General features: G+C 39.2%; 1 protein-coding gene across 1 annotated transcript in view; it reads left to right on the top strand.

Annotated features, from left to right (window-relative positions):
- kcnb1 (potassium voltage-gated channel, Shab-related subfamily, member 1) overlaps positions 1 to 10,714 on the top strand; it is a 35,973-nt gene extending 25,259 nt beyond the window's left edge. The window contains exon 3 of the mRNA XM_077530774.1: positions 4,103 to 10,714. Coding sequence (XP_077386900.1) covers positions 4,103 to 6,001 — 1,899 coding nt within the window. The 3' untranslated portion in view covers positions 6,002 to 10,714. The remainder of the gene's footprint in view (positions 1 to 4,102) is intronic.
- The last annotated feature ends 2,719 nt before the right edge of the window (positions 10,715 to 13,433 follow it).

The following is a 13,433-nucleotide window of genomic DNA, read 5'->3' as shown; positions in this document are numbered from 1 at the left end:
TAAGTATATAACACATTTTGAGGTGAGTCAACTTATTAGGTAATCATGAAAAAAGGCAGAAGAGCAATAAAGGGATGTAACACAAGTGCCTTCAATTGTATTGTGGATCCAAAATTGAGAGCCAAGATCTCTGTTTGATCCATGAGTCATTCAGTAATTACATTCCCACCCTTAACGTCTGTTCATCATACTCAGAACTGCTTCCCATGATTTGACCCACTAATAACACTAAATTAGATAACCAAAATGCAAGAACTGCGCTGCAAAGTGGTTCGCTGCAATCTACAACTACAATAAACAGATTAAAAACTCTCTAACTCCGTCATCAAAATTGAAGTTAAATATCTACCTAAAGCAGAAATATTAAAACAGCTTTTGTAATCCTCTACTGCTAATGAAAAGAAATACTTGAAAGCAACTACCAGTGCGTCCCACCCCAAACAAAAGAATTGTTTGTGTCACGGCAAAAACTCCAATTTTCAGTCCTCCCAGTACAACAGCCTTGAAGAAAAAGCCTCGCTATAAAGCCATTAAAGCCATCAGCAAATAGCAAACTAGAGCAAGTCAGCAAATATTAGCGGAACATTCTCAGCGAAACGCGCAAAGAATCGCAAAGCCGAGTTTGGTTTGCTGGCTGAATGCAAATGTTAGCTGTGGTAGATGAGGGAAATCACACCGGCAACACACTGGGATTACTGTTTTATATCACCTGTGGAAAAACACTGTTGATTTTGGAATCAAAGGCTAAACCAGAAAGGGGAAGCGCGGTTGGTCGAGTGGTTAGCATGTTTACCACAGCTTTCAGTTAATTGAAAATTGTAGTATGTAGGGCATGTATGGGGAATGTTTGGCCGGCTAACACCTTCATCGTTACTTCGCTGTTGGCCTCTTAACATCATCCTAGTACAAAGGATTTGGACGAGATGAATCATCTTAGTTTAGCTTAGCTCTAGCTAGCTAGCTAGTATGACACAGATAGATTTATCATTTTACCAAAAGAGAAAACATCCTGGGTCCTGCCACTGGCCAGTGTAGGGCGAGGGATCCTGGAGGTCTTGGTACACTTTGATATGTTTTCAAAAAAAGTGAATATGAGGTTTGGTAAGCACTTTGGACAACATGGTAGAAGTGCACTCAATTTACCATTACGGTCAAATTTGATTTTTTTTTTTCTTTGGCAAAAGTACATTTAATAACCCAATCGAATTGATTCTGGTTAATTGAATATGTGAATACAGATTTGGGGTACGAGTCCAGGTGATAGTATTTAAAAAGAAGTCTCTAAATTCACTTTACAAGGTGTCAAAGTAAGTAAAATAATCCACTGTGAGTGGTGGACATCTCATGGAGGCCGAGCGAGGGTTGGTGTGACCTTGTCTTTTGTTTTTTGCTTGAAAAGGTAATTTTGTGTTTTCTGTGCCACATGAGATGAGACACTCGGTGATGTGAGGTATCAGGTCTCTAGTGGGATTTCCTGTCAGTCTGCTCTCTCTGTCTCCTCTGGATATAAATATCGGCTTCAGATTTATTTTATTTTTTTTCCCAAAGCTCCCAAAAATACATGTGAGTGTCAAATATCATTTGCGTACATGAAATACTAATACACAGCCATTAATAGCATCTTTTTTTCAAACGTCAGTCCACCCGGGATACTATAAATAGTCGGTAATTTGGTTGATGTCGTTGCAATTATGTCTGCTGCTCTGTTCGGCCCCGTTTCCTCGACATGCATGCGTTTGCCTTTTTAGTGAGCTGATATATAGCGCCATGCTTTGATGAAATTAGCGGCCAATGACAATAAAGCTGCCAGGAAGGAAGGAAGGAGGGCGGGAGATAACGACAGGCGGGCAGTGTGCAGTCACCGCAAGGGACGCAAGCCGGTGGGAAATGCGCAGGGTTTCCGAGTGGAACTTGACTTCATAAGAATTATCTTACACAGCGGCGCCGGTGTGTCTTCATTAGTGACCTTTTTATAGCATCTCAAGCCTATTACCTCAGCCATTTTTTTTTTTAAAGTCCTGTCCCCACCATGGTGACGGTACCCCACAGATTTAAATTAGCTATTTGTTAGGAGCATGATGCTATTCTTTCTCTGACTCATTACAAATGTTCGCACGCAGCACCTTGGTGAATGCGATTAGCACTTTTGGCAATAAGGGCAAGAAAGAAATCCTAGTTTGAGTGTGTATATGCACTAAAGCAGCCACATTCTTTTGCTTTGCACAATCTAACTCTAAATGTTTTTCTAATCTCATGTTTTCTTTCTATTATTCAGTGGATATAAAAAGTCTACACACCCCCTGTTCAAATGCAAGGTTTTAATGATTTTTTTTTTTTTAATTGACCACAATTAATTAATGCAGGTATTTGTGAAAACACTGACTTCCATTTGAAACTGTTTATAATTCCCCTGACCTTGACTGAAGCCCGAGTTCTACATTTTCACACGTTTTGAAGATCTCGTTATGGTCCAACTTGGCCATAATTCTAAAATATTTCGGTGTGTGCCGACTCCCATTTAACATGAGTTTGAATGGGTTGGTTAATTCTGAACACAGCCAAATTCCAATTATAAGAGGGTGTGTACACTTGTGCAACCACAAATTAATCCCAGTTTGTTATTAATTTCCCTCTCAAATATATTTTTAACAAACTAAGGCGACTAAGATCAAACTAATGGTGGATTATTTTTATTTTATTTTTTTCTCGAATTGATTATTTCACTCTAAAAACAGTTGAATCAAAACAACCGAATATGGGTCAAAAAGGGACTGATGTGCTACTTGGGTCAATTTGATTCAACTTTCTGGGTTGTTTTATACAAAATCATTTTTTCTTTTTTTGAAATTTGGTCAAATTGAACCAGGTAGTGTATCTGTTTATTTTTGACCCAAAATTTGGTTGTTGTTTTTTTTACCCAAATGTTTTTGGCCCCATTTTATATGTAAGCTATTCCCTGAAATCCTACACCCATATAACACTTTTAGTTTTTGTAAAAGCAAATCTTGGACTCTGTCTCATTTCATTATATTGTGCAAGCCATAGCTTCACTCTCGGACCTCAACTACTCCACAACGTTTTGGACCCAAACTGATTTTCCTCCAAGGGAGGTGAAGGAGGAGCAGGAGGAAGAGAGGAGCAAATAAACAGACAAGATCATTACTCCTTGCTGCCATGATGCTATGGCAACAGTTTCCTTCTGCTCTGATTGGTCGTAGATAAGGTTGCCTCTTTAGCCATTTAGCTGCGGCCCCTTTCGCTCGTGGGAGTGGACAAATTATTAGGCTGTCGTCAAAGCCCGAGCTGTCAATCACCCTCTTCACAACCACTGCCTTCATTTCCTCCAGACAATTTAGGAGGACGCTCTGCCTCATGCGCTTTTTATTTGTTTTGACCGATGACTGAGAGGTGAAATTTGATCAAAAGAGGGGATGGTGGAGGATATTAATGATGTTTTAGCATTCAAATGCATTCATACAGAAATTGGCTATTTGATTTCAGCTGAGAAATAATTACATGCTAGCTTTCTGTATTATGGCTAGTAAATTCCTTTCAAAACAGACTCTTAACACATTCATTGCCAGACCAGCAAAAAAAAATGCATCATTTGACGTCTTTTTCCGTCAATGGCAGTGAATGAGTTAAACGTGGTAAAAATCAATGAAGCAATTATAAATTATTGATACAGCAGGGGTGTCCAAACTTTTTCCTCTGAGGGCCACAGACAGAAAAATAGAAAGCTGCAAGGGCCACTTTGATTTTTTTTTTCAAGTTATTTATTAACACATTCATTGCCAGACCAGCAAAAAAATGCATCATTTGACGTCTTTTTCCATCAATGGCAGTGAATGAGTTCAATGCTGTATAATGTTCATAAACACTAAGACTATATTTATTTTTGACTACATTTTTACATAATGTTATATGAGTTGGACGCAATGAGTGGCAGGGCCACAATGGGAAAGGACAGAACAGGATAAGAAGGAGCAGTGAGCCAGACAGTCCATTAATTCACAGCCAATGGCACTATTGCTATCGAAATGTACTTATAGTAAGCAAGGCTGCATTCCTGTTTATGAAACTATTTCAATTTATCTTTCAGATCCTGGCCATCATCTCCATCCTCTTCATCGTGTTGTCCACGATCGCATTGTCTCTCAACACTCTACCAGAGCTGCAGGGCACGGACGAGTTCGGCCAGTCCACCGACAACCCACAGCTGGCCCACGTGGAGGCGGTGTGCATCGCGTGGTTCACCATGGAGTACCTGCTCCGCTTCCTCTCTTCTCCCAACAAGTGGAAGTTCTTCAAGGGTCCCCTGAACGTCATCGACCTACTGGCCATCCTGCCGTACTACGTCACCATCTTCCTGACGGAATCCAACAAGAGCGTGTTGCAGTTTCAGAACGTGCGGCGTGTGGTTCAGATTTTCCGGATCATGAGAATCCTGCGCATTCTCAAGCTCGCCCGGCACTCCACAGGACTTCAGTCTCTCGGTTTCACCCTGAGGAGAAGCTACAACGAGCTGGGCTTACTCATTCTTTTTCTTGCCATGGGTATCATGATCTTCTCCAGCTTGGTGTTCTTCGCCGAGAAGGATGAGGAGGACACAAAGTTTAAAAGCATTCCAGCTTCTTTCTGGTGGGCAACTATCACCATGACCACTGTAGGGTATGGAGACATCTACCCTAAAACATTGCTTGGAAAGATAGTCGGAGGTTTATGCTGCATAGCAGGAGTACTGGTAATAGCGCTCCCTATCCCCATTATTGTAAACAACTTCTCCGAATTCTACAAGGAGCAAAAAAGACAGGAAAAAGCACTTAAACGTAGAGAGGCTCTGGAGAGGGCAAAGAGGAATGGTAGCATTGTTTCCATGAACTTGAAGGAGGCTTTTGCCCGTAGTGCAGAACTGATGGATGTGGTGGTAGAAAAGAACGAGAGGCCTCATGATAACCACCTCTCACCGAGCCGTTGGAAATGGACTCCCAAGAGAGCCGTTTCGGAAACGAGCTCCAACCGTTCTTTCAATGACCAGGATTTGGGATCTCCGAACAGGGGGCAAAACAGCAGCCCCCAAAAGTTAAACGTTCAGAAACTGGAGGAGATGTACACCCAAATGGCCAAGACCCAATCACAACCAAACCTCAACGCTAAAGGTTCCAGAGTTGGAAAACAAAGGGACGAGATAGAGTTGGGAGCCATACAGGATCACGGTCCACCCTTGCTGGGAACCGCAGATGGTGTAGGCGACATGAAAAGTTTGTCCAGCCTTGATAGCTACATCAGTTGTGCTACAGACTTCCAGGAGAATCCACGCTTCCCAGCAGTGGACCTCTGCCACAACGAAAGTAACCGGTTCTCACATAATCCAGCTCTAGCTCTTCCCCAGCACACTCTGGCAAAAACAGGCCATCAAAGCACCGGTGCCCCAACGTTGACTCCCATCACCATTCCCAAACCCTCAGAAAACACAAGGAGATTCTTATTCTCTGGCAACACCTCAAAAAGCCTTTTCTCCAAGGGAGGCCGTCACAGTGAGAAGCAGCCGGGACCGTCGCCACTCTCAAACAACTCCGTCCTATCCGACCACTCTCTGCTGAGCCCCGAAGTTTCCGTCTACACCACGGCCAGCAGCAGGACGCCGCCAAAGTCCCCAGAGAGCGCCACCCTGGCCCCGACCATCTTCACCTTCCACGACTCTTCCATCAGTAAATACATTGACGCCGACACGGATGACGACGAACACCTGCGCGACATCTCCGACGCCAGCCCCACAGATTGTCTGCTGAGCGGCTCCAGCCCCAAACGCAGCATCAACATCAACTACCAGAGAGCCACCAACCATTTGGAAGCGGCTCAGAAAATGCTGGGACAAAACTGTCTCTTCCCCCGGGAAGGAATTTGCGGGGTTCCTCATGAGAATCACGTTGGTCCAGAGATAGGACGTAGACAAAAGGGGGAAAGGGGGCGTCAAAATACTTTGGACAAAAGCCACTGAGGTCTAAGTGCGTAAGTGTAAGTGCTGGTGACAGAGGCACCCAACGCTCAACAAAAGAGAGCAACAAAGTTCAAATGTTTTACAAATCACCTGAGCATGCCATTGGGTCATTGGCTCAGGGAGAACACGAGGGCCGAGTACTCGGGGAGAAACACAAAATTTCACTGCCCCTCTTTCGATTCATTCCAATCAAGAGGTAGTATTCCACAGCCTCCTAGCAAAGAAGCACCCCGATGTAGCCAGCAGGTCTGTTCAGCGATCCTCTTGAGTACTTTTGAGAAAATCAAACTGGGTTCTGTTCGGTTGTTGAGGCTGACGGTTAGCGCTACATTCTCCAGTAAGAACAGTCCCAGCAGGAACTAGTTTCATCGTCTTGGAGACACAGGAGAGGACTTAAAAGCCTATAAGTGTCATCATGCCCTCCATTCTCATACCTGGCCTTAGTCATTTGCATTTGTTGGGGGCGTGCATGTCTGCATTCGCGTGTGTACATGTGAGGACAACTGCTGACGGATGATTTGATGGTAATTCATGTAATCACACGCCCGAGATTGTCCAATCAATGTATTTTTTTTTTTTTTTGATAAAGATAAAATACCTTCGATATTGGCTATTTGATAGTCTGCTTTGTCATAATCATACGTGACAAGTAATCTTGCTTCAAGAATCGGCGTCACGGAACAGAGGCTTCCAATATTGGAGGTTGCGGCCCATCAGCCACAGTATTTTGTCACATGACATCATAAGTAGGGTGGAGAACACTTACATCTTGCCAGTTGGGTTCATATTACCTGGGCATCTCTGTGTCATTAGCCGGGATTACATGGAGCCGCGCATTCCGATTAGAATGTATCTGAATGACCAATCGGAATGGAAATGCCGAGGGGTGATATATTCCTTACCAAGAGCTCATCTGAGATAGAAGAACGCATTTTACGTACTTGGAACTTGTTTTTATCAAGATGTTGCTTCAATAAAAAAGTGTTAAAACGGTTACAACTACAGTGCTAAAAAGAGGAATGAACTACATCTTGATAAATCACGTGATGTTTACATCTTTCTCGACGTATCCCGCGGGTGATTCGATTAACTTAGTGGAGTAGATCGAAATTGATGATGTCACGAAACAGAAATCTTCATTTGGAATTATTTGAATGAAAGAATGAAAAAAAAGTCTCCATGTAAACCCATGTAGAAGCCAATAACGTTATCAATTTGGCCTTTTTTTTTTCTTTTTATGTAATAAGCCCATAACGTAATAATTGACCAATAACGTAATAAAAATCCCGAACCTTTAAAAACGTAACTTTTGGCCAATACTTTACATAACTGGCTGGTTAGAACGTGATTGGCCTGGTAAAAAGAAAAATCTATACAAATGTAATAACTGAGCCCATAACGTAATAATATACGAAAATCACAATATTTAACTTTGTTTTTTTTGTTTTTTGATACAACTTTGAAAATGCATACTCTCTCTCTGTGTCTTTCTGCCTATTTGTTCCCATTTGTATGATCTATTTGTTTAACTTAATGGTTATAAATACGTCCATCCCTGCCTTTACTGCCTAGTGCCATTTAAATTCCAACACTTGGGCCGTTATTATGTTATTGGCTTCTACAATACGGCTATTTGTAATGGATGAAAGTAGAAGACTCAGAGTTTGTTTTTTATGGGGAACTATCAGAACAAAACATAATGTACACTCATAGGCTACTTTATTAGACACACCTATGCAATTTAACAACATCTAATACAATATAAATGTGGTATGTACTACATTGTCTCAGTTTTGATTGATATGGGCATAGGGGTATTCATTTAACCCGTATAACCGTTTTTCAAATTTGGGTTATATACATTACAAAGTAGAAACAACCCTGATAAGTTTGAATGATTAAAAAAAAATAATAAAATAAAATTGCCACGCTTACAAAATGTCCTACCAGTAACGTACACGTATCACCGCGTTGTTGCAGAACATTCAACAATCAAAAATGCACTTTCAAATTTTCTCTCTTTGAGGCTCTAAGTGATAATTGTGACATGTTTTTCTGCGATCCAATAAAATACGTTATTGTATGTGGAGATTCAAAACACTGTACAGCAGGGGAGTCCAAACTTTTTCATTAGAGGGCCACATACAAAAAATCAGAAGGACGCAAGGGCCACGTTATGTTATGACGAGAAATTGTGTTTAGTCCTAAAAATTGTACAAAGAATTTGTTCGTGCTTTTGCATATTTAGAAAAATGCAACAGCATATAAACCAATTTATTTGTAATATGGCAATAGGGATATTCTAGTTTTGGATTTTTTTATTTTAGTTTTTATTTTGTTTAGAGAGACAGTTTTGTTTTGTTTTTTTAAATTTAGTTAGTTTTAATTAGTTTTTAGGGTGGTTAGTTTTCTTATTAGTTTTAGTTCTTTAATAAATGCTTAGTTTTAGTTTAGTTAGTTTCAGTATTAGTTTTAGTTTTTTTTTTTAATGTGTATTACTTGTGCGCAACATTTAAAAAACACCATGGGCTCAACATCATTATTTCTGTTTATATCAAAATAAATGCACTAAAAATCGCATTTAAAATAATCCCCAAAGGCTCATATATTAAATTAATTACCAAAGACTAAAACGAAGGATGTTTGCGATAATTATAGTTAGTTTTGTAAACATAAAATGTAGTTTCAGTTAGTTTTCTTTTTTTTTAAAAGCATCTTCCTTTTTATTTTATTTTGTTAACAAAATTGTTGGGTTGAATTTGAGTTTTTTTCATTAGTTTTAGTTAACTAAAATAAACTTTCATAGCACCTGTTTTTCAACAGCCTCCCTTCTTACTTTGACCATCTCCAAACATTTAGTCAAATGCCATTTTTAGCATATGTCGCGGGCCACTAAAAAATGGATGGCGGGCCGCAAATGGCCCCCGGGCTGTAGTTTGGACATCCCTGCTGTACAGGGTCGTCGTTTTCAGTTGTGCGGTGCTTAAATCGCTTCATCTGCTTTTAAGTGCTGTTCAAAAACACGACAAACTTCAACACAGCAAAAATAAAGCAATACCTCAATCAAAACTGAGTATTACTATCAAGGAAGAAATAAGATGAGCCAGCTCTTGTGCTAAAATCAACAAGTGTTGGTGTGTCTAATGTAGCCAGTAGCCTAATGCGTACATTCAACCAACCGTGTATTAGTATTAGAGAAAAATGTAAAACTATCCATTTAGTAATCAGTTAAATAATCTACCATTTCCCCCTTGTAAGGTTAAGATTTTAGTAGCAAATATTCAACATGCATTGGCCTAATTTTGTCCAAAAGTGACCAAAGAGATTGATTTACTAATAGGTCATTTTGAGGGGGACTGTTTTGCTGCTTTGGTGCTTAAATCTCTCTTTACCCAAGTCATAGTGTATATAAAAAAAACTGCACACGAGTTGTAATTGACCAGTGCTAACACACCCACGGAAGACGCACACAGCTTAACTTCAATATATGCAGTATCTAAATGCTTGGTTGCCATGGTGACAGGTGCCGTTGCGCAGCCTTTTAATTGGGTTGGGAAGGTCCGACTGCATGTAACATATACGAGAGCGCACGGAGGCACACGGGAATGGCAGTTTATGCATGGTCGTCACACGTCGGCATAGCCGCCATCCACCACCCGTACTCATGACTCACGGATGCGGCGTTATGAAAATGTCACCACCTCGCCCGTCAACACGTTTACAACCTCTCTTTGTAGCACATCGCGGATATGTGATGTTTTTTGTTGTTGTTGTTGCTTCATAACACAGCAACATTTAAGGGAATATACGTATTTGTTATGAGAATATACATGCACTTTAATGTCTAATTTAAACGGAGGAAATGGTCATTGTTCATCTCAGTTGAGATGTGACATACTTGCCTTTTTTAAACCCTTTAAGAAAAACAAGTGAAGCTCTGTGGACTGAACCAAAACCTTGAAAGAAAAGCATCACAATGATGAATTTGGATTGAACAGATTCTAGTTTGATCTGCAGGGAAAATGGAGAGTAGTCGGTTTGTGATAGGTTACCGCAATGTTGTCATTCATTCCATTCGTTTTCATTTTGTGTTTTGCATTGTCGTCAGAGAAGCCAGAATGTGACAGGAATTGCAATGAGGGTGTGAGTGTGTGTTCGAGCGAGGGAGAGTGTGACGCTTAATAGAAAAGAATTTCCCAAATGAATGTATGCATGTCGGGGGACGCCTCCGTTCTGCGTGTGAAATACCAAGAAGCACCCCAAAGAGATCACACAGCCTGATTTTGCAAGGTCCACACAATATTCTGTTCTATTGCTATAAAAACATAGAACCTACCAAAAGAAAGATTAGAGTCTCCTTTTTTAATCAGGAAAAAAAAAAGTACATTTGTATCTGTTTGCATTAGAATATAAATAAGTTTCATCATTATTCAAAAACATGTTGAAAATACTGGCAAAAAGAGTTTGTTGCAACATGACCCTGGTTGATCTTTTATACTCTGCTTCTACCTGCTGGCCATTTTTTTTTTTTTGTTGTTGTTGTAATAACTACCATTGCTTTAAGCGACCTCTTCATTTCAGAAGCTGTAGCAAAGCCTTCTGTATAGCATTTGACTCATTGAACAATTTTCGGCAGTGAAAAGTTCATATTTTGTCCAGAATGAATTTGATAACTTGAACAATGAATACCTTTAAAAAGTAATTTTTCTACTTGCTGTCAACTGATGATGACATCACATGTGCTGAGGAAGTAGCAAACAACCAATCATGGTTCACCTGTTTTCTGGGTTTGGTCGGTAAACCGAGCCATGATTGGTCGTTAGCTCCTTCCTCAGCACAGGTGATGTCATCATCAGTCGACAGCAAGTAGAAAAATTATTTTTTAAAGGTACTAATTGTACATGAAATATAAAGAGGTTACCACATTAATTATTGACAAAATATGAACTTTTTACTGCTGAAAATGGCTCAATGAGTCAAGTATCCCTTTAAAAACAAACACATAAAAACGTATAAACACGTTTTTGGGAATGAAGGACAATGTATTAAAATACGTAATTATACATTTTTGGGTTTGAATGTTAAATGGAATGGGAGGCGCACCAATCAGCATTATTAGGAAAAAATCATTTTGACTGGCAGTAAATTACTTCATCCACATGCTTCATACTCGAGTAGATTCCATTTTTAATCCAATATTATTTACAGCTAAAACCAAAATTTGTCATACACTGGATGCATTTTAGCATTTTAGCCTTTGATCAGTATTTATTTATTTATTTATTTATTTATTATTTATTTATTTATTTCAAGATGGAGAGGACAAAAAAAATTGCTTCTTTTTTTAAATATAGATTTTTCTTTTCTTTTTTTTTTTTACATTTTATAAACCGTTCATTTCAGCTATTTTTCTCACCACTGATGGAATTTTCTGATTTCCTAGGAATGTTTTAGAAGTGATCTTTGGAGATGTGAAGACATTTATTTATTTATTTATTTATTTTAAATTAACTGATCTTAAAATTTGGCCACCAGACTATGAATAATCTTGGTCTTAACTGTATATTCATGATTTAGCTCAATGATATATATAAAAAAGACAATCTAAAAAATACTGCCATATATTACAACGGGCATAATTGTAACAGAATCTGAATTACTGCACAGTGATTTGAAAGAAGAATTGTTTAAGAACATCTTTTACAAAGAATGTCTTTTCTTTAAGTGTTTTTAATTATTGTGAGAAAACTGACGAGATAAACATTAGCAACTGACTTACATATTCAGCCTGGCGGTACTGAACGGATCTTTAATTGGAGGAACACGATTAGGACAATTGAAGGCCAATGTACGCCCAACATTTCCTCGCCGTTGTTCAACTCCGCCACATAAATCTCATTGACGTATATATTGTCACACCTAATTAGGTCTGCTGATTGCCAGTTATGAGCAACATCATCATCAATATCAATCAATAAAATGGGGGCGAAGAAAAAAAAAAATTGCGACTAAAGGTCTGTCACCGTTCATCATCTGTCCAGTCGTTTGCGCTTTCGATACAAAAAGGCTGTCAGGGAGCATTTTGGATGAAATATTTCAACTATGATGACAATCAATATTTCATGACTAGACAGGAAACACCATCGTCGAGGTTTGTTCAATGTAATCGTGCATAGAAATACGACACACAATATTGACGGGCAATGTTTTCTGACAGGAGGGTACCCAACAAAATGTTTCGCACTATCTAATGTTTGTATTTGAAAATAACATGAGAACAACAAACTGCATAGATGAGGCAGATACATGACACATGAAACATATTTTGATTTTTGTTCCACAATTGTATTTTTTTAAGTTGCATTTAATTATATTTATTAAATTTCTATTCAGTTCAGTGCCTTTTGGTACACATCCGAAAGTTTTTGTTCTGGTAATTCGTGACACCAAAAAAAGATACCTTGACTTTGATACTGTGATATGATTTTATTTTTTTCCCCACTGTTCTGTAATTGGTGATCCTATAACAGTATACCTCGGTGGTCTTCTGTTTACGATGGGTGCAGTAGTAAAATCATAATTGAAGTATTTTGTAGAAAAATACTTCCAGGCCATAAATATAAAATGTAACCGAGCACACCATTCGCAGCCATCAAATGTCGTATCACGAGACTCCCAAAAACTTGATAAATATTTGAGTGAACTCCAAATCACAAGCAAGTGACTATTTATTGACATTTTGTAGCCACAATGAAGAGCACAGATACTCCAAACGTTCCAACATGTGAATGGTTTTTTTGTTGTTGTTTGTTTTTAAGATTCGTAATAGTTTGCTGCTAGACGTAAAGGGATGCAGGTTTTTGCTGTATTATCGTGAGGAACCCAGAGAGTAGAACCCCCTCTACTATATCACAGGGTTGGGGTCCATTCAGGGCGCGTCATAAAAGAAAAGCGGTATCAGAGTATGTGGCCAATGAACAACTAGATCAAATTACAAAAAAAAATATATATATTTTTCTACATTTAAAGTTCTCAGTGGAATCGACCCCAACCTTGCCTAAGCCATCGGTCTTTGTAAAGTCCACCAGGGAAAACGACAAAAAGATAAATCGGAACGCTCTTATACGATGTTGTTTGTAGGTCCCCCAGCTTGGTCCACGTTTTGTACAAAACACACAAACGAAAACATTTCTACCTGTTGACTTTCTATGCTGTCGTTTCTGTATAAATGTTCTCTCGTTCGGTGCATGTTGTAACTTTTTTGGCGTCGCGGCTGCTTGTGACTCACACGGGGCCATCCATGTTATTGTCTTGTAAGGTAAAAAACAAAACAAAACTGTCTCTACTGTATGTCTCGAGATGTTTCTATTTCTTAAGAAAAGCGCCGTTTCCCCCTTGGATGACTCCAAATTGAAATAAAGCAGATCACTTT

This window comes from Festucalex cinctus, chromosome 8 (genome assembly GCF_051991245.1).
Source record: "Festucalex cinctus isolate MCC-2025b chromosome 8, RoL_Fcin_1.0, whole genome shotgun sequence".
Classification (NCBI taxonomy): Eukaryota; Metazoa; Chordata; class Actinopteri; order Syngnathiformes; family Syngnathidae; genus Festucalex; species Festucalex cinctus.
The sequence above is the reverse complement of the archived record's forward strand: the minus strand, read 5'-3'. Positions and strand labels throughout refer to the sequence as shown.